The 26,487-nt window shown below is 35.3% G+C and overlaps 1 protein-coding gene across 1 annotated transcript in view; it reads left to right on the forward strand.

Moving 5' to 3' along the window:
* The first annotated feature begins 2,628 nt into the window (after positions 1-2,628).
* Positions 2,629-26,487, forward strand: part of CDH18 (cadherin 18) — a 212,716-nt gene continuing 188,857 nt past the window's right edge. The window contains exon 1 of the mRNA XM_079759562.1: positions 2,629-2,990. Within this exon, the coding sequence (XP_079615688.1) occupies positions 2,763-2,990 (228 nt within the window). The 5' untranslated portion in view covers positions 2,629-2,762. The remainder of the gene's footprint in view (positions 2,991-26,487) is intronic.

The following is a 26,487-nucleotide window of genomic DNA, read 5'->3' on the forward strand; positions in this document are numbered from 1 at the left end:
ATAGTAAATAAAATTAGTATCAAAAGAACCATAGTGATGTTTATATTTGTTCTTTCATTTCCCAGATCCTTATTTACCACTTTTTATAACTGTTGTAATAGATACTCACAATCATGTAATGTATATATAGATTAAAATGCATTTATATATTTTTAGAATGGAACATAAGATCATTATTTAAAAAAAAAAAACCTCATTCAATATATCAGTAATGCATTACAAAAGCCACTTTTTTCACCTTTTACTCATGAATTATGCTTTGTAAAACAACAGCATAAAAAGAAAAGATGTTAATTTCATTTAACAATCACACCAACTGGTGTGAAAGTATTAAGATAATATCTTCTGTATATTCATCAACTTTACTTCGAAGAAGAAAGGCTAAAGTTTCTTATTTTGAAATTTGTTATTTAAAAGAAGAAAGAAAACTTTAATATAAAACCATCCAATTTATTAGATAAACTGGAAAGAACATTAAAATTACACCACAATTTTAGTAAATGAGAAAATTGAGACTTGAAGAAATTATATGATTCACATAAGCACATATAGTAAGTAAATTGTCAAAAAAAGGAAGAAAACCTATATTTTCTGACTTTTCTATGCTCTTACTATGTTGGAACTAGAATTACATTTGTCTTTTTAAGTCTTTTTATTTTGCATTTTTAAAATCTTTATTGTTGAAAGTATTACATATATTCTCTTATTTTTCTCATTGAGTGAAAAAAAAAATATTTACTTTCAAAAGTATCACAAAATTTAATTTTATTTGCCAGATGACAAAAATGAATTCCCAATTCATGTCCAATACAATACTTGTACAACTGTGAAGTCAACATTACTGTTAACCCTAATTTGTGGACAAATATAATGGTCAGAAAGCACCTTGCTGTGGGCCTCAGAGATTTAAAAAAATAAAGGTATAGTTTTTTATTAATTTCAGAGAAGAAGGAAGAAGGAGAGAGAAATAGAAACATCAATGATGAGGGAGAATCATCGACTGGCTGCCTCCTGTACGCCCCCCACTGTGGATCGAGCCCACAACTTGAGCATGTGTCCTGACCAGCAATCGAACTGTGACCTCCTGGTTCATAGGTTGATGCTCAACCACTGAGCCATGCCAGCCAGTCTCATGTAATTTTTATTTATTTATTTCCTACTTATTATGAACATTTTTACCAATTGTATAAAAGAGTTATATGATGACTGATTATTTATGCTCAATTTTTGAAATAATTTATATTGTCATGTCAAACACTTGGTGATTCATTTAGATCCTCTTTTCAGTTTGTGCTGATTTACATGGGTGAATTTAACCTTTTGCACTCGGATGTCGAGTGTGACTCGACACGGTTAGGATAGGAAGCAGGAATTGAGAAAAAACAAGCGAGTGCAAAGGGTTAATAGACTGAGAAAATGATTCATCTAATATTTTTGCAAGATGAAATAGCTATAATCTTAAATCAGTATAATTTTTCTAAATACATACTGAAATACACATACACACAAAAACGCAGTAGAACTTGCTACACAGTTTTATTTTTCAATGAGCTAATAATATCAGTCAACATTTTTTCTACCAAATAATTTCTTTTTATCTTCCAGAAATCTTTCTCAAGTTTTACTTTATTGTCCAATTGTATTAAAACCTAAGTCCAAGTCTGCAACATTTCATTTGAAACACAAAACCTTTTTCCTTTATGTTCTTTTTGCCACCCTCTTTTCTCCTTACAACTTTCCTTGCAAGGCTGATGGAAATATGTGTAGTGTCATTCCCATGCTTTAATATATGCCTCGCCTATATGTTAAGACTGCACCATAGAGTAGTATCTGCAGGCCTATCAAAATCCATGCAAGCTATGACTGAGCCACTTAATATTCTTACTCACAATCTATTGTGCCAATCTGCTCTCTGAGAATGGGGTAACTTTCACTTTCGTTTCTTCTTTTTTGTTTTCCTTTCTTTTACTTACTAAACAGCTTAAGTGTCTGCTGGATTCTTGTGATGGTCTGTGACAATTTTCAACTCTATGGAGTACTTTGTTGAAGTTCAGTGAGTCACATGTAGTAGGCAATTAATGTCCAGTACATTTTTATCACATTCAACAAAACTGAATAAATACAAAAACAAACAAAACATTTGCACTTAGCATGGAGTCCCTAATAGATTATGTATTGTAAGCAATCATACCACACTCAGGCATGTGCACACACTCATCATCAGTTTTTGAACAATTAAATACTCCCTAGGGCTGCATTTTTGTTGTTTCAAGAAACATATACATATCCTCAATATACATTTAGTCTAAATGTATATGAAGATTAGCAGTACAGGTAGGGAGGTCCATGTAAAAATACGCGCAGTGTACAGGCTTATGACTGTCTATATAATAATTTGCACACATTCTTTCCTATCATACTGCATAAGAGTATATTTTGTATTCAGAGCAAATACTTAAACCTACCAAGTTTTGTTCTGTATGTAATTTTCTCTCTTTCCATTAGGTGGAAAATGGTTGCCTGTGTTCACCTACTCTGAAGACTAAGAATCAGACCACTGCAGCTTTGAAGCTCTGAAGTGTTTCAGGATGTAAATGCAATCTGACCTTTCCCTGGTGGAGAGTTAAATCATGGACACGCTAAACACTTTACTTTGGACTGTCCTTCCAAAGGATGCTTTGGCTTCTCTCTTGAATGCTCATTAAGCATTTGTAGCTCATAAGGAAAAGAAAGAAAACTGTGAACTGGAAAGTTATCTTACAATGAAAATTACGAGCACATCTTGCATCTGTCCAGTCCTCGTGTGTCTCTGTTTTGTGCAGAGGTGTTATGGAACTGCTCACCACAGCTCCATCAAGGTGACCAGAAATCAAACCAAGCACATTGAAGGAGAGACCGAAGTCCACCATCGTCCCAAAAGAGGATGGGTTTGGAATCAGTTCTTTGTTTTAGAAGAACATATGGGACCTGATCCACAATATGTTGGAAAGGTAAGTTTTTGTTGTTTGGTTTGTTTTTCCTCTTTGGAGAAATTTTGAGGTGATATTAGGGTTGAGTGGGAGTTGAATTTGAAGAGATATGGAGTCGTAAGTGAATTATGTTATAGAATACTAACAGTTAAACTAAACAGTTTAAAATAAAGATTGCAAAAAATGAACTTTACCAATCAAGTCACATCTCTCTAAACATCGGTCCATAAATTCTAGACTGAATGTTCTTTACCAACATATTACTCTTTCTGTTCTCATACTAGTATATAAAGTGAAAACAATTGGATGCACAATTAAATAATTGTCTTTATTACCATGCCAGTATATTCACAATGTCATTTATTGGTATATTAATATTTACATTTTTTAAAATTTATTGCAAATACTCATGAGGCTAAAAAGATGATACTATATCATTACTATATTAACAAATATCATTCTATTAAAGAGATTGTATTTGAGTTTGTCAGCCTTTATAAGCACATGGATATTTTTCTAACCCCTCAAATTATATTCCATAAAAATTTTAATATATTTTAATAGATTAAATATACACTAGATGTACAGATTTTGTTAAATTTCAAAATAATGAAGTTGATAAAATGACCAGTAAATTCAGGCCAACTTTCCTTTCTCTCAATACCAGACAGATCAATTTAATGGCTTACCAAACCCTATAGGAAATTGTGTGCTCAGAAAATGGGACAGTTTAAGCATGTGTCATCTGGGCTCTAGGGAGAAGAATCGAGTGGGAAGTGGAGAGGTCTTCTGATGAATTACTCATCGATCTAGAAAGCAGCCACACTTAGGTTAGCTCTGTACCTATGAGAGAAACAGCAAGCACAGCGGTAGAATCTCCATGACCGCAGGCTCCATCTCCCTGCTGGACTATTTATTTTCACTTTAGCATTGTCAGTACCAAAAAAAAAAAAAACCCCAAAAAAAACCTACTTAATCCAAGCCATGATGCTGCCTTAATGTGTAGGCAGTACAAGATCACAAGCCATCTGTTCCACCCCTCATCCAACAGGGGCTGGGTTGCAGCTGTATTTTCCATATAAGGCAGGAGCTGTGGAGTCAGAATATGGAACACACATAAAAAGATCTCAAACAATTCCATCATCCTCATATGCATATTAAAACGAGACCAAAAAAAACCTTGTTTTCATCCCATAAATTGTTTTTTCCTACAAAGTCTCCCATGAAATAAATGGGAACACATGTATAAAATAAAAGCATAGCATATTGAATTATTAGAAAAATACTTTTGTTATGAACTTCATAGTCCCTTTGCTATAATCCTTAAAAAGGAGAGGAAAAAAAGAACTGAAAAAAAAATTTCCATCAGAAGTATCCTTAAGTTCTTCATTTTAATTTTTTATGTATAGTTATATTTCACATTATGAAGCAAACTAGAGGCCTGCTGCACAAAAATTCTTGCAAGAGTAGGCCTTCTTTTCCCTGGCTGCTGGCACCTTGCTGCTGGCACCAGCTTCCCTCTGGCACCAGCTTCCCTCCGGCACCCGGGACCCTGGCTGGCTTCCCTTGGGCCGCCCACAGGCACTGGGACCTGGGATGGCTTCCCTCGGGCTGCCCGCAGGCACCCAGGACCGGGCTGGCTTCCCTCCAGCCCAGGCTTTGTCAGGAATGACATCTGGAATGGTGTCCTGAAGAAATTTGGTCTAATTAACATATTACCCTTTTATTATTATAGATAACACTTGCTGGACTTTTGATAAAAACTCAAACCTAAGTATTTTGATACATATCAACTTCTCATATTTTTATGATAATTTTTTTAGTCAATGATGAGATTTATAATGAGGGAATTTATTTTGTTGACATTGGTCAATATATGTTATTCACTACTCAGACATTTATATATGGTTAAGGCCATGATCATAAGGCCATTTCTAATGGTAAATAGTATAACTAATATACATATACATTTACCTACATATATATGTACATATATATATTTGGATCATATATATATATATATATATATATATATATATATATATATCCAAATTATATATATTTTATATGTATGTATATTTGAAGATCCATAATTTTATTCCAGAATGTAATGATCATGAGAAATCCAATACCAAAACTAACATGTGACTGTATCTTATTAATTTGAGCTCATAGACTGGTTAAATATATTTTTAAATAATAGAATATTTAGTATACTGAAGATATAATAGCACATTTGTTAGAGATTAAACCCTTCACTCCTGGAACTAATTATATGGTAATATAATTATAGTTTTGAAACAAAAGGGTTCTCTCTCTCTTTCTTTTTTAATTTATTTTTTAATTGATTTTAGAGACGAAGGGAGAGGAAGAGAGAAAGATAGAAAAATCAATGATGAGAAAGAATTATTGATCGGCCACCTCTTGCATATAACGCACTGGGGATTGAGCCCGCAACCTGGACATAAGCCCTGGCCAGGAATCAAACTGTGACCTCCTGGTTCAGAGGTTGCTGCTAAACCAGCCAGGCAGGGTTCTCTCTTTTTGAAAATCACTTAAAACACCATAGACCATGTAGTCTATTTTTTAGTTTTTTAAAAGTTGAACAGTGTGGAGTAAATCCCATTAAAACAAGAATATAATTTCATTTAAGATGTCACACATAACCTAAAAGGGCTGCCATACATCACACCTACTGTTGAGTAGACTCATTGCCTTCATGAGATAATAATGATTAGGGAGCAGAGAGCTGGGTTTGAGTTATAGCTTCTCTGCTTATTATCTGTATTAAAACTGGCAAGTCTATTTATTTTCCTGCATTTCTTTCCCTTACATGTAAAACTGAGAAATACTGTTTGACATTTCAATTACTAATTCATGTATATTAGAGAGTTTGGTTTATTTTTTAGATTATAGGTAATTTAAACTACAGCCTACATGCCTAATTCAGCCAGTTGCATGTTTTGGTTTTACCTGCTTACTAAAGAAGTTTTGTTTTATTTTTTGATTGGTGAAAACAGTTTTTAAAATAATATTTTGTGACACTCAAAATTAATGTGAAATCCAATTTCAGTTTGCATAAATAATGTTTTATTAGCATACAGCTACATTCATCACTGACGTTTTGCATGTGGCTATTTTTAAGCTACAGTGGTAGAATCGAGTAGTGGCAAGAAAGAATAAGGCCTGCAAAGTCTACAATATTGACTAATGATAAATTACAGGACATGTTTGTGAGCTTCCGGTTAAAATGTCTATCTTACCTACTCTACTGTGAATACTTTCAAAGCAGTTTTGGGGACTATTCCATCTTTGTTTACACAGTATCAATCTCAGTTCCCATTATAATGATCAAATGTGGTAATTCACTGGGAAGTACTCCATATAAACTATAACGATTTGTAGTCATGCTAGGTTGCAATAATTACTGATAATTATTGAAATAAAAATATCTCTCAATAACCATTGTTTTTATGGGAGAGAGAATTTTTTGTAGGTCTTCACTTCATCAGTTTTGCTGACATATTACTTCCCCATTGTCATTCTAATGAATGTTCATGAACTCTGGTGTAATGTTTTTATTGTTGTTGTTTTGTTACATTACATGGAAGAGTATACCAAATGTCCTGGTACACATATCATTTAGCATCCAAATAGGTATATCTATAGAGATTTCTAGAAGTGAGATTCTGATTCAAAGATCAATGAATCTTCAATTTTGGTAGGAATTACTTGATCCCTCTCTATAGATGTTGTCGTGTTTGCATATCTCTCGGTGATGTATACTAATAAGAGTGATTGTTTTTCTAAGTGATACCCACAGATAAGACTGTAAAAGTTGGAATTTTGTAAATACATTCAGTGAAAAATTACATCTCTCTGTAATGTTGATTTCCATTTCTCTTATGGGTGAAATTGATCATCTTTTCATATTTTTGAGGCTATGAATATTTCTTTTTTTACTGGCACTTCATGGCTCTTCATTTTATATTCATTTATGATTTTTATTTTATAAGAGTTTATTATTTTAATAGTAGGGGCCCAGTGCATGAATTCGTGCACGGGTGGGGTCCCTCTGGGTGGCCTGCAGGGATTTGGCCAAAACCAGTGCAGTCTGCAGCTCCTACCTGCTACTCCCACTCATTCCAGCCCCACTGTGCCTGCCGCAGGCTCATACCCAATCAGTCCCGATTGGGAGAGGCTTGCACTGCTGCAGCAGCCAGCGCTCGCCAGCCATGAGCCCTGCATCTGACGCCCTCCCAAGGGAAGGGGCTTAGGGTATCGGGCTGAAGCCAGCTCTCTGACATTCCCCAAGGGGTCCTGGATTGCGAGAGGGCTCAGGCCAGGCTGAGGGTCCCCACCAGTGCACGATGGGGCCAGGGAGGGACTATAGGAGGGCTCCAGGGTGTGTCCGGCCCATCTTGCTCAGTCCCAATCAGCCAGACCCCAGCAGTAAGCTAACCTACTGGTTAGAGAATTTGCCCCCTGGTAGTCAGTGCATGTCATAGCAAGCGGTTGAGCAGCCTTAGCATATTGGTTCAGAGTTAGAGGCAGTAGATAAAAATGCATTTGTTAAAACCTAATATCCACAGTTTATCACATATATTAAAAATATTACCAACTGAAAAAGAATGGTATAAAAATGGAATTGCTATGTTAGATAGCAGAAAGTATTATTTGAATACATTTGAATCCTTATTTTTAGCACTAGCCATTGGCTGTATTGCATGTATCTAATATTTGCTAAAAATTATATTCAGGTTGTAGTTGCAAAGAGTAGCGACCCTTACTGATGTACATAAGGAATATTTAATCATATGTAATTGGTAAAATTTAACCAAGGATACACACTAGAAATATGTCTATTAACACACAACTACTGGTAATAAGCTTTCTATACTTCAAGTGGTAAATGTAATTAGCTAAACGTTGTGCTCCATAAATACATATTATTTTCATTTTAAAAACAATTTAATTGACTTCTTTAACTGGCAAAACATTCTTATATAAGAAACAAAGGAAATTCTGTGTTTATTCAGGATATCTCTAAATAGATATTGTCCATATTAACAATATTATGCTAGGTTTAGGGGTGCATTGATATTAACATATAGTTGATAATAAAAGCTTATAAAAAGTTAAAATTTTTTCAGGATAAACAAATGAATTACATTCTTCATATTTACTTTCCTGCAGTTATGGTGTATCTGCTTATAACTTAGAAAATTTTAGATATAAATCATAATATGTGGAATATATCGCTTATATTTGTTAAGAGGTTAGTTCTAAAATTCCATCAGTCTCCCTCACCTCCCTCCCTACATCTTACATTTGTGTGTAGAGGAGTGTTGACTCTATGCAATTATTCACGATTTGCTTTATTGAAAAACAGCAAACATATGGAGGATAAGCAAGGAATTCTGGAAGTATAATGGAACTAAGAAATCATCTTGCCAAATCCCTCAAGTAATAAAAACCAACGATGCTTGAAACAGTTAAGTGACCTCTTCGTGGGAAGAGGGATTAGTTACGGCACTGCCAAAGAAGAAATCATAACACATCTGATCCTTTAATGAAAATTAGTTTCTAGTATATAGTGCATGAAATCCCCTTTTCATCATCACTGTTACTGTCATTATTCTATACTTTTTTCTTTCTTTAAAAGAGAACCTTCAAATATCTTTGAATATGGAATACTCTAGTTTTAAATTAATAGATGGTTTTGAGGTTAAAAAGAGAGACTACATTATGTAGAAATGAATGACAAGGTTTAAGCTTTTTGGAAAAAAAATATGGTAGCTTTAATGTCATCATGAACTCTGGATTTAAATTAAATGCACAGCAAGAAATGGTACCAATTGTCATTTAATATTGTCAAGATGATAATTTTATGAACATTTTATCATAACTTCCTTAAAATGGAAAACTTCCTGTATCAAAACATGACATTTAAATTTTATACAGATGACAGTGTGATGACATGATGGCATGTGAAATTAATTATGGTACTCAGTTTTATATGGATATAACTTTCTCAATAATTGTAATAGAAATTTAACTATTTAGATCCATCCTATAGGACCTTGAAAGCATTAAAGAGGAATTTGACTTGGCTTATATTTCATTTAATTTGTAATGCTTTATAATTACCTTTTAATAAATCAGATTTCATCAGTTTAGTCGTATTTTTAGAGAATAAATGGCATTTTATTTGAATAATTTAAAAAGTGTTTAAGTGATTAAACAGCTTTAGCATTAATTACATAGCCTTTCTTAGCGCTACACTGACAATTTTTAAAAGGTCATCAATGCAAAGCAATAAATATGTTATGGGTACATCATATGTATTTATTCACATTATACTACTATACCCGTATAATTGTACCCACGTGTGTGTGTGTGTGTGTGTGTGTGTGTGTGTGTGTGTGTGTGTGTGAATATTGCTAAACCAGAGGTGACTTTGACCCCTGGGGGCATTTGTTAATGTCTGGATACATTTTTTTTTTCACCTCAGCTAAATTATCTATTAGTTACAGTTAGCGTAATCACTAAGGTCAAAGATACCTAAAGGAAAAATGTTTAATGCATTTTAAAATAAGAATAAAATTTGAGCCCTAGCCAGTTTGGCTCAATGGACAGAGCATGGGCCTGTGGACCAAAGGGTCCTGGGTTTGATTCAGGTCAAGGTCACCTACTTTGGCTGCAAGCTCCTCTCTGGCCTGGGCCCTGGTCAGGGCCTGTGCAAGAAGAGGCAACCAATCAATGTGTTTCTCTCATATCGATGCTTCTCTCAGTCTTTCCCTTTCTCTTCCATTCTCTCTAAAAGATCAATGGAAAACTATTCTCAGGTGAGGATTAACAAGAAAAAAAAAGAATAAGATATGAAAGTAAATATAATTCAGTAGACATTATATTAGTCTTCATATCAATAAAACTGTAAATAGGATTTATTATTTTAATTAAAAAACAATGCCATAAAGTCAAAAGGGCCAATTGTTGAAAGTTCTAATGTGACAAGTAGGGATGTGGTATTGTTGGCATTTAGTTATTAGAGGCCAGGGATACTGCTATATATTCCGTAACATATAGACAGCGCCCCTCCCTCCCGCCCAGCAAATAATTATCCAGCCCAAAATGGCAATAAGTGTCACTGTTTGCCTGAAATTGACATCCTCATAATGTGTTTTTCTTGATCAAAGTGTCTTAGAATATTTTGTCCATGCTATTATATCACTATAAGGATATTTTACATGCTTCTTTTATAATACACATACAGATTAGTTTTAACTTTTAGCTTTTTTATACACTCTGAAAATTTATTTTTCTAAGTTATAATTGTATTCCATTGTTTACTGTCGATTCCGATATACATTGGCTTATTACTGATAATTTACTTTGTATTTTATGTGCACTATGTGTTTGTCTTGTTTTTTTTTTTTTTTTTTTCTGTTTTCATTCTAACATAATGATGTCTATTGGGATTTCTCTCTACCAGTTTGGAATTTTTATATTGTATGTTTTTTATATATCTGCTTGCTCTAAATTTTTTGCATGTATTTTTTACCTCAGTGGTCAAAACTTCATATTTCTACCTCCCTTCTGAATAATAAGAACATAAAATGGTCAAACTTTTATCACTTAATGTGTTTTCTGGTTTTACATGCCTAATATGCCAAATTGTTTTTAAGCTAGTACTTATTGTTTTTCTTCTTAGTAGTAGTATTGTATTAAGTGTATACTTATTTATATGCCTAACATACTTAAGAGCATTTAACTCCTGTTTGATTCTATGTTAAACTTTTTGGGTTCAGTTTACTGCTTTCTGAAAGATGAGGATGCCCTATTTATTTTTAACAGGTACTTTATAAAGTTTAAAGTTGATAACTATCCTATTACAGTTATCATAAACACTACAACTATCATAGGGTGTTTAAACATTAATCACTTCTTTTTTATGTCCTATTTGTCTAGTATCTTCCTAATTTTTTTAAAAAGTACCTTCCTGATTTTTCATTATTATTAAAACCATTTCAACATTTTTTTTCTTAAATTTAGCCACATTTATCAATATATTTGTTCCTCATTGCTTCTACCTTTGTTCTTTCTCCGGATTTGATTTTCTCATTGCCTATACACAACCTTTACTCTTTTTTTTATTAATTAATTAATTAATTAATTTGTAATATATTTTTATTGATTTTGGAGAGGGAAAGAGAAATAGAAACATCAATAATGAGAGAAAATCATTGATCGGCGGCTTCCTGCATGTCCCACACTGGAGATTGAGCCTGCAACCCAGACATGTGCCCTGACCAGTTATCGAATCTCTACCTCCTGGTTCATAGGTCCACCTTCAACCGCTAAGCCACACAGGCTGGGCTGTTTTTGTTTTTTAATTCAAACTGTGGACAGTAAATGCTCTGTTTCTTTTTTTAATTGAATCATTATTTTTTTGTGTAGGATTCTAGGATCAGTTTTTCATTATTGTTTTATTCTGGACTCTAATTTTGATAATGAGAAATTTGCTGAAATTCCATTTTAAATTGCCTTTTTTATTTTTCTCGTGGGTTGATAGTAGGATTATCACTGAGTTTATGAACTATAGATCCATTACTGTGTCTGGGTTCTGGGTTTTCTGTTGTTGTTTTTTGGCTTCCTATTTTTCTTGGTCTGTGTATTGATTAGCTAGAGCTGCCATAAGTATTATAAACTAAGTGGATTAAACATAAACAACAGAAATTTATTGTCTCACAGTTCTGGAAGCTAGAAATCTAAAATCAAGATGCCATCAAGGTTGGTTGCATTTGTGGTTTCTGAGGGATGCATTTTTTCAAACCTCTCTTCTTGACTTATGAATGGCTGTCTTCATGTTCACATGGTGTTCTTGGTCAGATAAAATTCAACTCAACAGTTGATACCAGCTGTTTTGGTATAATTATTAAGATATTTATACTTTATAAAAATATAGCATCCATTATTTCTTTGAAAGTTTCTCATTTATTGTTCTATTTCAAAGCTTCTATTTGATATAATTTCTGTCGGATTTACTTATAGCACTTTAATGCTCTCTTCAAATAAATTCAAAAGTTAAGTATGTTCTTTGACTTAAACATGAATATTAGCTTGAATATATTTTGAATTTTCTAATTCTTCTGATTTATTTCCTCATTTTTGGTATCTTTCTATAAAGTAATATGTCATTTCATTTGAACTCTGTTTCCTTATTATTTTAATAATTGCAAACCATCTATTTAAACAATCTTGTTCAACTTTTCTAATTTTTTGTGCTTTATTGCTTGATGAATTATTTTTTGTTTATTCACTGTCATGGAGATTTGATTCTGGTATGCCTTTTAGAATTTTATTTTTACTTGTTTTCAATAGTGTGTGTGATATGTAAGAATAGGGATTTTGGTGAGATTCCTCCAAAATAAAGCTCGAGAAATATCCATCGAGAACCACTTAACTTTTTTGTCAGCTGGCAACCAATTGGTTTCATAAATCTGAATAAATATTATTTTTAAAATTTTTAACTACTGATTCTTGTCCAGATATTTTATGTAAATAGCAATAACAAAAACATCAACAATACTATAAAATAAAACATATATCTTTCATCTGGGCTGTAAGTTGGATTTCAATATATTACAGGAAACTCTAATATATTGAAATCCAACAGAACACAGGCTTCCTTGCTAATTTTAACAGAACACAGGCTTCCATGCTAATTTTCAGAGAGGAAGGGAGAGGAAGAAAAAGAAAGAAACATCAATGATGAGAAAGAATTATCAGTTGGATGCCTCCTGCATGCCCCACACTGGGATCGAGCCCAAAACCTGGGCATGTGCCCTGACTGGGAATCAAACTGTGACCTCTTGGTTCATAGGTCAATGCTCAACCACTGAACCATGTGGGCTGGGCTCCTTGCTACTTTTTCAAAAGCTGGTAGGTAGATAATTAATTTCAATGTCTTGCAGTTGTTTTCAAGTAGTCTTGCTTTATTCAGATATCTTTATTCTAATTTTATACCTTAAGTAGACTGAAAGTCATGGTTTCTAATCTTTAGGATAGATAAAACCAAATTCTTGGTATGCAGGGCAAGTATCAGGTTTTAATTCTCCGAAATATCAGCCTGGATGCCAGACGAAATGACCTTCCTATTGCTAGGTCCTCTTTTCCTTCCTTGTCCCTACAGAGATGTCTTTCACTGTTTCTAGCTCGGTTGAATTGCCTTTACCTTTTAATTTTATGCACCATTTTAATCAAATATAGTAAGAGACATGTCTTTATTAGCTTTGGCTGCCATTTTTATGGTCATATCTTGCCTCAGGTTTTCCTTTGTATAAAAATAAATGTTGAATTAGAAAATATTATTAATATCTCTTCTAGATATAAATAATAGTAATCTTTTACCATGCTTTAATATTTTCATGCAGTAGACTTAAAAATGTAAATGCCCCCAAAATATTAAAGAGAAGAAATATGCATTTCAAAAATCATATTGCACTTCATAATTATAGATCATTTACTTCAACATGTATTTGCCTTAAGGAAATGAATATTTTGCAACATATCTATTGGATTATTCTGAAGGAATCTGTTTCCTTAATTTTATTGATTTTTATCCAATGTATATTTGAACATTTAATTGCACTGGACCTCACATAACAAAGGCATTTAATTTGAAATTGAACCTGGTTAGGGTCTTCAAATACATCCAGTTTTTTATTTTGTTTTGTTTAGATTTCATAAAGATAATACCAGGCATTTATTACAAGAAATACAGAGTGAAATATAATCAATCCCTTCCAGTAGGATTATTTATGTTTCCTATACATGATTTATTTGTCACCATATTCACAAAAATTAGAATAATATACGGTGTGAAATCTTTTTCTACACTAAAAGAATATAATTATAACATAAAATTTAAACAGTAAAATCTATATATATAAAAGTCAAGTGACCGGAATGGCGGAACAACTGGAATGACCAGTCACTATGATGCACATTGCGGCGGACAATCGGCCCGATGGGGGCTCTGATTGGCCCCCCAATCTCCTGTATCCCCCCTGGCCAGCCTTCCCCCTTATCAGCTCCCCCATTGGGGGAGAAGGGCTGGCTGACCTCCCACGGCCTCCCCATGGCCAGCAGGCGGCCAACCTTCTTGGTCCCCTTCCCCCTGCCATCCTTGTCCTGATTGGCCCCCATCAGGGAATGCCTGCTGGACCCCACCCATGCACAAATTCGTGCACCAGGCCTCTAGTATTATATAAAATATAAAAAATAAAAATATACTGACTATACCTTTTGGTTTATACCATTTAGAACTATAGTTTGATCAGAGTTGAGTTTATTTTTATGAAAATTGAATACTATTCATATTCATCTATTCAAAATTTCTTAAGTACCACCTCAGTTCTGGTCACTAGGGGAAAGTGAAAACTAGATCTGCATAAAGAGTTTGAAAATGAAATTCTATAGGGGGAGTAGAAACAAGAGAGCAGAAGTGGAATCAGAGTGGATAAAGGACAAAGCTTTGAGAAGGCGGAAGTGGACAATGAATCTTATTCTTAAGTGATAATAAAATAACACTGTATTATATATGTAAAAATTGCTAAGAGGACAGAACTTATGTTAAGTATTCTTAAATAATAATAAACAAAAATATTTTTGGAGGTGATGGATTAGATTTGTTTATGGCATAGATTATAGTGATGGTTTCATGTCCGGGAGCCCTGGGGGGATGTCTGACTGATGGCTTAGTCCCACTAAGCCATTAATTGGATATCCTTAGCATTGCCACAGAGGCTGGAGAGGCTCCCACCACTGCCACTGTGCTTCCAGTTGTAAGCCCAGGGCTTCTGGCTGAGCGGTGCTCCCCCTGGGGGAGCACACTGACCACCAGGGGGCAGCTCCTGAGTTGAGTGTCTGTACCCTGGTTGTCAGTGCGCATCATAGTGACCTGTCCTTCCACCATTCGGTCATTTGCATATTAGCCTTTTATTATATAGGATGGTATTTTCAAACCCATCAAGGTGTATACATTAAATACATACAGATTTTTGCATGTTAATCATAATCTAATAAAGTGGCTTTAAAAAAATTAAGATAACAATAAAACTTTTAAGATAAGAAGTATTTTTCAGTTAAATTTACTACCTCAGAAGTTATTTTCTCCAATCCAGAGGGCTGAAGCACATACAACAATATTAAGCAGTGATAGACAAAGGCTATAAATTAATGAGAATCTGTGTATTCTCCACTTATTTGTGGTAAACTGATTCATCTTCCTCAGTCTTTTTAATTGTTTCTGTCAGCCATTAATAATACAGAACATGTGAAAACTTACATATGCCTCAACATGCCACTCATCCTGAACCTTCTCATCAGCTTTAGCAATTGACAACTGTTTGTATTAGTTAGTAATACCCTGCTGGATTTTGAAGAAAACTATCTGAAACTAGTTTAATAATAAGATGTGTTTTACTAACTTGCAAGCCTGAGGAGTAGAACAGGCTCCAGGCACAGTTAGAATTAGAGATATAAATGATGTTCTTAGGATTCTAAGCATCATCCTGAAACTGCAAACTCATAAGTATGTGAGGTCCAACTCTAAGATCTACAGGCAATAGTACAATCAGTTTCTGTGCTCTGTTATAAAAAGAATTTCCTTATTTGCAGCTATGTATAGAGGGATTTTACATGCCCAATTATTTGCCAATTCCACATGTTAGGGTCTGAGTTATGTTTAACATAATCAAACACTATGGATCTAAAAGCCTAACTTTAATATGTATAAACTAGAGGCCCAGGGAACGAATTTGTGCATGGATGGGGTCCCTCGGGGTGGCCGGCGGAGATGAGGCCCCAGCTTGCACCCCCAGCCTCACAGCCCAGCTCAGGCCCCCAGCCTCGCAGTCCCACAACCCCGACTGGCACCCCGCCTTGGCCTGGTGGTCAGCACACGTCATAGCGAGCGGTCGAACTTCCGGTCTAATGACCGCACGAGGGGACAATTTGCATATTATGCTTTTATTATATAGGATGTTATGCAGACTCTCTATTACTTGGTTTCAAATCATTACTGTTCAATGTATTTGTGTGTGTGGGGGTGTCTGTGCTTGTACTCAAACCATGATTTAATAGATCACCTTCTGGACAGCAGCAGAATCTGATTCTGTGTAATTGAAGCCCAAGTAACTTTCCAAATGGATGTTGGATAGTCCATAGAACTGGCAGAAAAGCCAGCCATTGAATCAGTGTTGAGGTAAAGCAGGAACCAAGGGAAGAAGATGCTACGCAAGGGAAAATGTCAGAACATTGCCACAGACACTTCTGCCTCTGGACTTGCACTGCTATTGCCATTGTGTTGTTGAAAACATGGTCATAAGTAATATCTGCTTTGTCCGTTGGTCTTCGTGTCACTGATCCAGTTTCAAAGCTGCAGACAGGAGCATGTGTTGGCCCAGCCTAAGTCATATGCCAGTGGCCTGGCTGCTCCCAGTAGGAAGATGCAGTCTGGCTCCTGAGGTTCCATAATTGAGACAAAGCTCTCTCTTCTGTCAAAAGTCTCACAATGGGGTACTGATTTTTCCCAAGTCAGGTGTGGAGTGCACAAAAGACACACTTATAATACATGCATGTGCACACACACACACACACACAGTATATAGTTTAAAATAATTCCCAATCTATATGGGAAAGTTTAATATATTTATATTTTATTTTACTTCATTATTTTATTTTATTGATTGTGTCACCAAGATACAGTCAATACATTTCATTTTAAAATACATCCTATTTTTAAATAAATAGAACTCAGACTAATTAGAGGTCACGATCTTTCCTTTTTGAACTCACTTCAATGTCCACCATTTTTTTAAAGAAAGGGATTATCACTATATATATATTTTTTATAATGTATTTTTATAATGATTCATAAACTTGTTCTGAAATACCTTGTCTGCTCAGTAATTGCTTGTTCAGTTCATTAGCGGCTTTGCATGCATGAGTTCTTTCTATTGTTATATCAAAATTATGAGAAGTATTAAACACGTCTGTAGGACTCAAGGCAATATAAACTACTTTTAATTAAAATAAGAGGGCACTAAACAGAAAGGAAATGCGGTAAGAGAGACGAATATTTTTTTTCACTTGGAATTACATCCGCTCTTTCATGACCTGTGTTATGAGTTTATGCTGTGTTTCTCCTTCTGGCATTGCCATTGTTAGTCTTGTTCTTTGAACCCTGCTATTATTGTTCCATTGGATTAAATGGACCATGAAGAGGTTTGATTTTTATTACTATTTTTATAAACATTTAGATGCAGAAGGATAAAATAATATCTAATTATCATCAATTATCGGCACAAACATTAAGTCAATATTTATGTTTCTGGGGGAGGAGCGTCAAAGGCAGTGCAGCTGTGCAAGACCAAGACTTTCTGAAGAGTGGTTAATTTGCATGTATGTAGTTTCTTCTACACTTTGAGGCTGAATTTATCTTGGTGTCTATAAGAGAAGTTGAAAATAGCAAGGAGATAAGTATATGGTACATTTAGTTAATGTATCAAAAACAAATCTTTGATCTGGTATATTTTACTCTGGCACAAAAATTGATGAGATGCATAGCTGTAGTTTTCAACCTCTCTTGGATGTTAGAATTAGGTGGGAAGGGAAGTTCATAAAAACCCTCAAGTTCAGGATCAATTAAGTCAGGAAATCTGAAAACAGGAGCCAATATCAGCATTTTTAAAGCAAGCAACACTGTCCTAAATGAGTGTCTTTCAGAACCATTAGTTTTTAGGCTCAGTTTAATAATGATACATTAGGATACCTTGAGTAAAATGAAAAGATTCTTCAATGGTGTCGAAAATAGCCATACTCTCTCTTAATAATGACACCTGAAAAATAATGATCATCTTAATGGAACATATATGAGCTTAATCTTTTTGTATCATCTTGAATGATGCTGAAACTTCTAAATAAAATAATTATTCCCCTTTAAAAAATGTATTGTTAATGAAACTGAGTATTTTTTTCTCTATATACATGTCTTTATGTTATCTTTATTATTTTATTTTTCTTGATATTATACATGTACATGGGGGGAGGCAGATTAGCACTAAAGCAGTTATAGCAAAATTAATATTCTTGTTGACTACCATTCCCTTCTCACAGCCCTTCTTTAAAGATAAAAGTCAATATGTAAGATTTTAGTTCTTTTCTTTTAACATGACTAGATTTTATCTTGACTTCCTACTTTGGTATATGAGATCTACTGGTTTACATATCCTATCTCTTTTTTTGTTCTTTCCATATAATTTTATCACTAACAGTATAGTTCTTCTATTGGTTGTCTTCTTATTACATGTAAATTATTGACATGTTAATTTCTTCCCCATTTAATTATAGATAGGCACAATCACTTCCCACTTTTTGGGATAAGAATAAAGGATGCCCTATCATTGATTTCAGAAAGCATTAGGCATTGATATAGATGACAGGGATTTAGTCTAGCTTCATCACTAGTACCCTTGGTTACTTCTCCTAGGCATCTTAATTTATATTACATTTTTTCCTAAGAATATGCACTATTCTGGGGAGAGGTCTATGACTGGTTTTCTGCTAGGAGAAATCAAGTGCTTTTTCTATAATTTTTCCATTATTATCACAACCAGGATATTGACATTGATACAATCTATTAATTTTATTCAGATTTCCAAAAGTCTTCTTGTACTGATTTATGTCTCTCTGTGAGCTTTAAGTTCTATAAAACAGTTATCATCTGCATAGGCCTACAGGTACCATACTGAACAATTCCAATGCCACAAGAATTCTTCATTTTCCTTTGGTAACCACACCAATTTTCCCTCCTGCCACCACTCCATCCCCCAATATTTCTAACCCTAACAAAAATTAATGTATTCTTTTCCACAATTTTGTCATTTCATATATTATAGGAATATATAACTTGTAACCATTTGGGATTGGCTGTTGTTCATTCAGCATAAGTCTGGAGATTCACTCAAGTTGTTGTTGCGTGTATCAATCTTTTGCTCAGTAGGACTCCATGATAGAAATGTGCCACAGATTGCTTAACCAATCCTGTGCTGAAGGACATCTGGGCTGATTCCAGTTTGGGGCTATTACCAGGTACAAATAAAGCTCTGAACGGTTATTTACAGGTGTTTGTGTGAACACAGTTTCTTTTCTCCAGGATAAATGTTAGGGTATATAATTGCTGAGTTGAATAGTAACAGCATATTTACTTTTTTTTAAGGAAGTACCAAATTTTCTAGAGTGGATGTAATATTTTACATCCTCACCATATATCAGTGATCTAATTCTTTGCATCCTCCTCAGTATTTAATGTTGTCGCTGTTTTTTATTTCAACCATTCTGGTAAGTGAGTTGTGCTGGCTCATGGGATTTTAACTTTTCTTTTACCTAATTAATGACTAATGATGTTTAACACCTTTCCACATGCTTATTTGTAATGCATATCTTGGATTAAATATCTTTCTAGGTCCTTTGTTCATTTTCAATTTTTTTTAACTGATAAGTTTTGAGAGTTCTTAAATATGATAGACACCATTTGTTGCATATTTCGTTTGCAAATTCTTGCTCCCAGTCTCTAGGGAGCAATTATCTTTTTAATCTCTTCACAGAGGTTTTTATAGAGAATTTTTTTTTAAATTTCAATTAGCTCCAGTTTATCTTTTATGCATAATGCTTTTGATGCCAAGTCCAAGATTTCTTCTCCTAGTGTGAGATACCAACATTTTCTCTTCTTTTCCCCTTGCTCCCCCAAAATTGAATAGTTGTAGGTTTTACATTTATGTCTAAAATGTAGTTTGATATAACATTTTAAACACAGTATGATGTTTGTCAATGTCAATTTTTTAAAAGAATATTGCCTATATAAGTCAAAATATGTAGAACCAGCATAATTTATTGTAAAGACTAACCTTTCTCTGAATTGGTTTTGCACCTATGTTAAAATTCAGTGGAGTGTATTTGTGAAGGTCTATTTCTGGGTCATTTTTCTATTCTAATGATCTGTGTATATATATATATATATATATATATATATATATATATATATATATATATCAACCAATACCACACCTTCTTGGTTACTGTAGCTGTAGAACCATTATTAATATCAAAATATAATTTTTCTTTGTCAAGATCATTTTAACTAAGATAGGGCCTGTGTCTTCACATAGAAATTTTGGAATAAGCTTGGTTATGTCTATAAAACATATTTCTGGGATTTTGATAGGCATTTCAGTAAACCTATAAAATAATTTGGCAAGAATTGACATTTTACAGTGTTGAATCCTCCAATTCATGAACATGATATCTTCATTTATTTGGTCTTTGATTTTTTTCATCAGCATTTTGTAATTTTCATTGTATAATACATCAAAAATCCTTTGCATGTTTTATTATTGTGCTATTTACGAAGTGTATGGTTTCAATGGAGTGATTGTGTTTTAATATTAGTTTCTGTATGTTCATTATTACTATTGATTTGTGTTTCTTAATTTTCTATACTGCAAACTTCTTAACTCAATTATTAGTTGTAGGAGTTCTTGTTTTTCTGTTTGTTTTGTAGGTTTTCTACATTGATAATGATGTTCTCTATAAACATGAAGAATTTTAATCCTACCCCTTGATCTGTCTACATTTTTATTTTCTGTTTTTGCTGCACTTATTAGAACACTAGAGGCCCAGTTTATGAAATTTGTACACAGGTAGGGGCCCTAGGCCTGGCCAGGGATCAGGGACGATCTGTGGAGCAATTGGGGGGCCCTTGCTGGCATCCACCTTGGCTGGCCTGGCGCCACCCGCTTGCTGGCCCTGTCCCCTGCCGCCAGTCGCCTCCCTCTGTGGGGCGACTGGTGGGGCTATTGGGGGGGCCCCCACTGGCACCCGCCTTGGCTGGCCTGGGGCCTGCGGGCTGGGGGCAGCTCCTGCATTGAGCATCTGCACCCTGGTCGTTCCGCTGGTTGTTCTGCCTTTTGATCAATTTGCATATTAGGCTTTTATTATATAGGATAGACAATACTATGTTGAATAAGAGTGATGAGAGATGACATTTTTGCCATGTCCCTAATCTTAGGGGAAGGGTATTCAGTTCTTCACTATTAGGTACAATGTTACATTCAGGTTTATTTTAGACAATTTTTTATCAAGGTGAGTCAATTCTTCTCTATTTCAAACTTGCTGAGAGTTTTTATCATAAATAGATGTTGGGGTTTGCCAGAAGCTTTTCTGCATTGATTGGTATGACCATGTGTTTTTTCTTACTTATCTTATTGATAGAGTGGATTACATTGATTGCTTTTTAAAAGCCAAACTCAAGCCTTTCATACTTGGACTAAATTTCACTTCATCTTTTTATACACTGATGATTCAGTTTGTTTAAACATGTTGAGGATTATTGCATTTAATTCCATGAGAGATATCAGTGGATAGGGTTATTTTTGTTCTGTTTTTCTACTGTCTTTCCTTTTGGTATCAAGATAATATTGTCTCATTAAATTATTTGGGAAATGTTCCCTCATTTTATATATTCTGAAGGATATTTTGTAAAATTGATATTACTAGTTCTTTAAATATTTAGTGAAATTATTCAATAATACCTTCCAATGTAGAGCTACCATCTGGAATTTTTATTTTGAATACAATTTCTTTGATGGTATAGGCAATTTGGATCATCTGTTTCACTGTGGTAGTTTGTGTTTTTTTTTTAGGAAATGGCCCATTTCTCTGAAGTTTTCAAGTATATTAACATACATTTTTCATAGTATACTTTTATTATCTTTTTAAAGGCCTGGGTATCTGTAGTATTATCCCATATTTTATTCTGAATTAGTGATTTTTGTCTTCTCCCTTTAAAAATATATTTAATCTTTCTAGGTGTTTATCAATTTAAGTTATTTCTTTAAAGAATCAGAAATTTGTTTCATTTATTTTAAATATTTTTCCTTGTTCTACTTTTATCTTTATTGCTTATTTCCTTCTATTTATTTGAGTTTATGTTTTATTCTTTCTCTAGTTCTTGAGGTAGGAACTAAAGTTATTGACATGAGTTTTGTAATGGAAGGTATAAATTTAACTATAAATTTAGTTATACATTTTCTTCTCAGCACTGCTTTGGGTGTGTCCCACATATTTTGATATACTGTATTTTGTTTTCATTTAGGTTCAAATATTTTTGTTTCCTTTAGGACTTTCCTATGAATAATTTGTAAATGTCATTTAAAATTTCCAGATATTTAGAGAATTTGTTCTATTGTCTTTCTGCTACTAATTTCTAGTTTGATTCTATTTAAGTCACATAACGCATTCTGTATGATTTCAATATGTTTTAAAATTTTGAGTTTTGTTTTATGGTCTATCTTGGTGAATGTTTCATGGGTACTTGCAAAAATATACATATACTATGTATGTAATATTTTTATTAAATAGATTATCCTATTTATATCAATTAAATTCGTTTGGAGTTTCCTATTGTTCACATTTGAATCCTTGCTGACTTTCTGCCTTTAGTTCTATCAGTTGATGAGAGCAGGTATAGAAGTTCCCAACTGAATTGGTGAATTTGTCAGGTTTTCTCTTTAACTCTGTCAGCATTTGTTTTATTGATTTCGAATCTCACCTCTCTGGTGTTTCCAACATCTCTGATGTCCTTGGATAGGGATGGAGAATCTCAAGACAATAAAGTCAAAGAGCTTCCTGAACCAGACCACCTGGTGTAGGATCTCTCCAGAAAAACGTCTCCAAAATGTACTGCAATGGTGCATTATCTTCTTCCAGAATGTGTTCAAGCCATGCCTCTTGAGAATGCAGTATCAAGACCCTCATTTTAATATGTTTTGCTCTCTCTCTTTTAAAACATATATTTTTATTGATTTCAGAGATGAAGGGAGAGGGAGTAGGAGATAGAAGCATCAATGATGAGAGATAATAATTGATCGGCTTTCTCCTGCACACCCCTCTACTGGGGGTTGATCCCACAACCCTGGCATGTGCCTTTGACTGGAATTGAACCATGAACTCCAGTTCATAGTTCTATGCTCAACCACTGGGCAACACCAGCTGGGCTGCTCTCTCTCTCTCCTAAGGCTAAATTGCAAACAAATTGTGTCCATTCTCTTGTCCTTAAAACCTTAAGTTTTCTTTCATAGTAAATAGAACAGTAGTTGTTGTAGAAATAGTAAGTAATTATCATTTGTTATTGCCCTTCACCGGATTCTAGAATGTTATAATGGTTTTATTCTAAATGCCATGCAATGAACGCTATTAAAATGTCAATGAAATAAATTGCAATGATCATGCTTGTAATCTAATCCTATCTAATAAAAGAGTAATATGCAAATTAACCATCACTCTGCTACACCCACAAGCCACGCCCACCACCCAATCAGGAGCAAGTGTGCAAATTAACCCAACCAAGATGGCTGCAGCCACGGAGCAAGGTGGAGGCTTGGGTTTCCCCAGCAATGGAGGAAGCCAAGCTTTCTGCAGACCTTGGCTGGCCCAGGCCTCCACTCAAGGTTACAAAGTTTCAATTATAGAAGATAAATAAATCCCAGATACTAGGGCCTCCGCTTGGGTCGCCTGGGGGTGTGGCCAGCCTGCAAACCACCACAGGCCCCTTGCCCAGGACACCCCATGCCCAAGGGAAACCCCACCCTGATCCAGGACACCCTTCAGGGCAAACCAGCTGACCCCCACCCATGCAGCAGGCCTCTATTCTATCTAATAAAATACTAATATGCAAATTGAACATCACTCCAACACACAAGATGGCTGCCCCATGTGGTCAAAGATGGCTGCCTCCATGTGGACACAAGATGGCTACCACAAGATGGCCAGCAGGGGAGGACAGTTGGGAGGGCCCAGGCCTGCAAGGGAGGGCAGTTGGGGGCGATCAAGCCTGCAGGGGAGCACAGTTAGGGGTGACCAGGCCAGCAGAGGAGGGAAGTTGGGGGTGACCGGGCTTGCAGGGGAGGACAGTTGGGGGGGACCCAGGCCTGCCGGGGAGAGCCATTGAGGGGGACCAGGCCTGCAGGGGAGGGTAGTTTGGGGGGGACCAGGCCTGCAGGGGAGGGGAGTTAGGGGTGACCAGGCCTGCAAGGGAGGGCAGTTAGGGTTGACCAGGCCTGCAGGGGAGGGCAGTTAGGGGTGACCAGGCCTGCAGGGGATGGCATAGGACAATCAGACTGGCAGGGGAGTGGTTAGGGGGTGATCAGGCTGGCAGGCAGAAGCGGTTAGGGGCAATCAGGAAGGCAGGCAGGTGAGCAGTTGGGAGCCAGCAGTCCTGGATTGTGAGAGGGATGTCCGACTGCCCTTTTAGGCCCGATCCTAAACATTTCAGTGTTTACCACCACAATTGGGCCTAAACGGGCAGTCGGACATCCCTCGAGGGGTCCCAGATTGGAGAGGGTGCAGGCTGGGCTGAAGGACACACCCTCTGTGCACAAATTTTGTGCACCGGGCCTCTAGTATATTTATAAGTGTGTCTCTGCATAGGTGTCTAAATGACTTACTCTTCTATTGAAGTAGAAGTAAACTTTCTACCATAGTTATTCCATATCTGTGGAAGACCATAAAATTTATTTGTTCACATTAAGGCATAGTTTGTTGTGTGTTACATTTAAGTTTATATTCTACCATCTATTGTCATATTTTTAGTAAATATATACTTGTAATCCATCTTGCCTTGGTGCAAATATTTCTAAAAAAAACTATGACAAAACTATTTTTAGTTTTAATCAACTGAAATCCAGACACCAAATAATGCCTGCCATATAACTTTACCCATCATGTGTGGTGTCAAAATTATGTAAATTTTAAGTTCCGTAATATTTCTTCAAATGTAGTCTGTTGTGGAACACCACAAAATAAATAAAGTGAAGATGGAACAAGAGCTGTGAAAACGGGGGGAATGTCTTGCTGAATTTTTCAGAGTATTGACCCGGCTTCAGCGAGTGTAAATGAATAAGGAAATCTATTTCTTTTCCTCCTGTTTCTGTCACATTGCCTGTGAGAATCTAATTCACATTCGGAGTTTGAAATGGAAAATAAAAATAGAGCTCTGTTTGGCTTCTGCTGTGTCAGATAATTACTTTCAAAATTCTGTAACTGAAAGCCAATTGGGATTGGAACTGTGTTTTTGCTCCTGAGAAACAGCAATTCTGTCATGTGCAGCTACAGGCTTTGACTGATTCTGCTAGAAGTTACCTTTCTGCTTAGTGAGCGGGAGTGACTGGTCTGTCCAGTTACAAGTGATGGGAAAGCTGTTAAGGGAAAGAAAAAGCCAGAAAGTTCACATGTTTTCACATAGTACAGATATTATGAAGGGTGGGCTACAAGTAGGTTTACAGTTGTTTGTATGGAAAATAATACAATAATTAATAAATAATAATACAAGAATAAACTGCATTTCATGGACTCATTTGTTTTGAATATAAAAAATACACAACTTTAAAAAAATATTATTTTAGCCTCACCCAAGGATCTGTTTATTGATTTTTAGAGGGAGAGAGGAAGGCAGGGGAGGGGAAGAGAGAGAGGGAGAAAAAAAACCACACAAACACATCCATGTGAGAGAGAAACATCAATTGGTGAACTCCGTATGTGTGTCTCCCTGCCCCCCCTCAGAGATCAAACAGGCAACCTAGGTATGTGCCTGACCTCAAATCGAAAGTGCAACCTTTTTTTGGTATGTGGGACAATGCTCCACCAGCCTGGGCAGGGCAATTAAAGAAAGGTTTTTCTTCCTCCCCTAGTAAATACATAATGCATGTTAATATGTGTGTGTGTGTTGTGGTGTATGGTCTAGAAATATCATTAGTCTCACATCTCTAACGTCTGTGCCCATTGTTAGTGTCTGGCATTTGGTACATTTCAGTGTTTACTACCACAAACAGTGCCACCCTAATTTTCAAATGAGGGAACTAACTTTGATGCATGGTCTGTTTGGTGAGGAGTTAGAGATTTATATTTCTAACCAAAACCTCTCTTCTGAGCATGAGACTCCTACAGGTATTATAAATGTCAATTATACACTTGGAGGCTTTGTTACCATCTCAGATTAACCTGGATAAAACTGACCTCCAAGTCTTTCTCCTCACAGAGGTCGTACGTGGTTTCCCTGAAGAATCCCCTTATCAGTAATCACACCTCCATCCACTCAAGTGTTCAAGGAACATACCTAGTAATCATTCGTGACACCTCTTCACACTTACCTCTCTGTAAACCCTGTCTGTTAGTGAGTGCTGTCAGCTCCTCATCTAAAATGTATCTCATATCTGTCTAGTCCTCTTCATTTCAAACTTCCCCGCCCTAACTTACTCTGTCGTTATCTCCCACCCTAAATACTGCACAAGCTTCCTAATTGATATCCCACTTCTCTTGCACTGTTTACACTCTTCCCAATCTGGAGGCCAGATTGATCCTTTATAAACAGAATTCTGGCCCCATCATTCTAGGACTT

This window comes from Cnephaeus nilssonii (assembly GCF_951640355.1).
Source record: "Cnephaeus nilssonii genome assembly, chromosome: 2".
NCBI classification, from domain to species: domain Eukaryota; kingdom Metazoa; phylum Chordata; class Mammalia; order Chiroptera; family Vespertilionidae; genus Cnephaeus; species Cnephaeus nilssonii.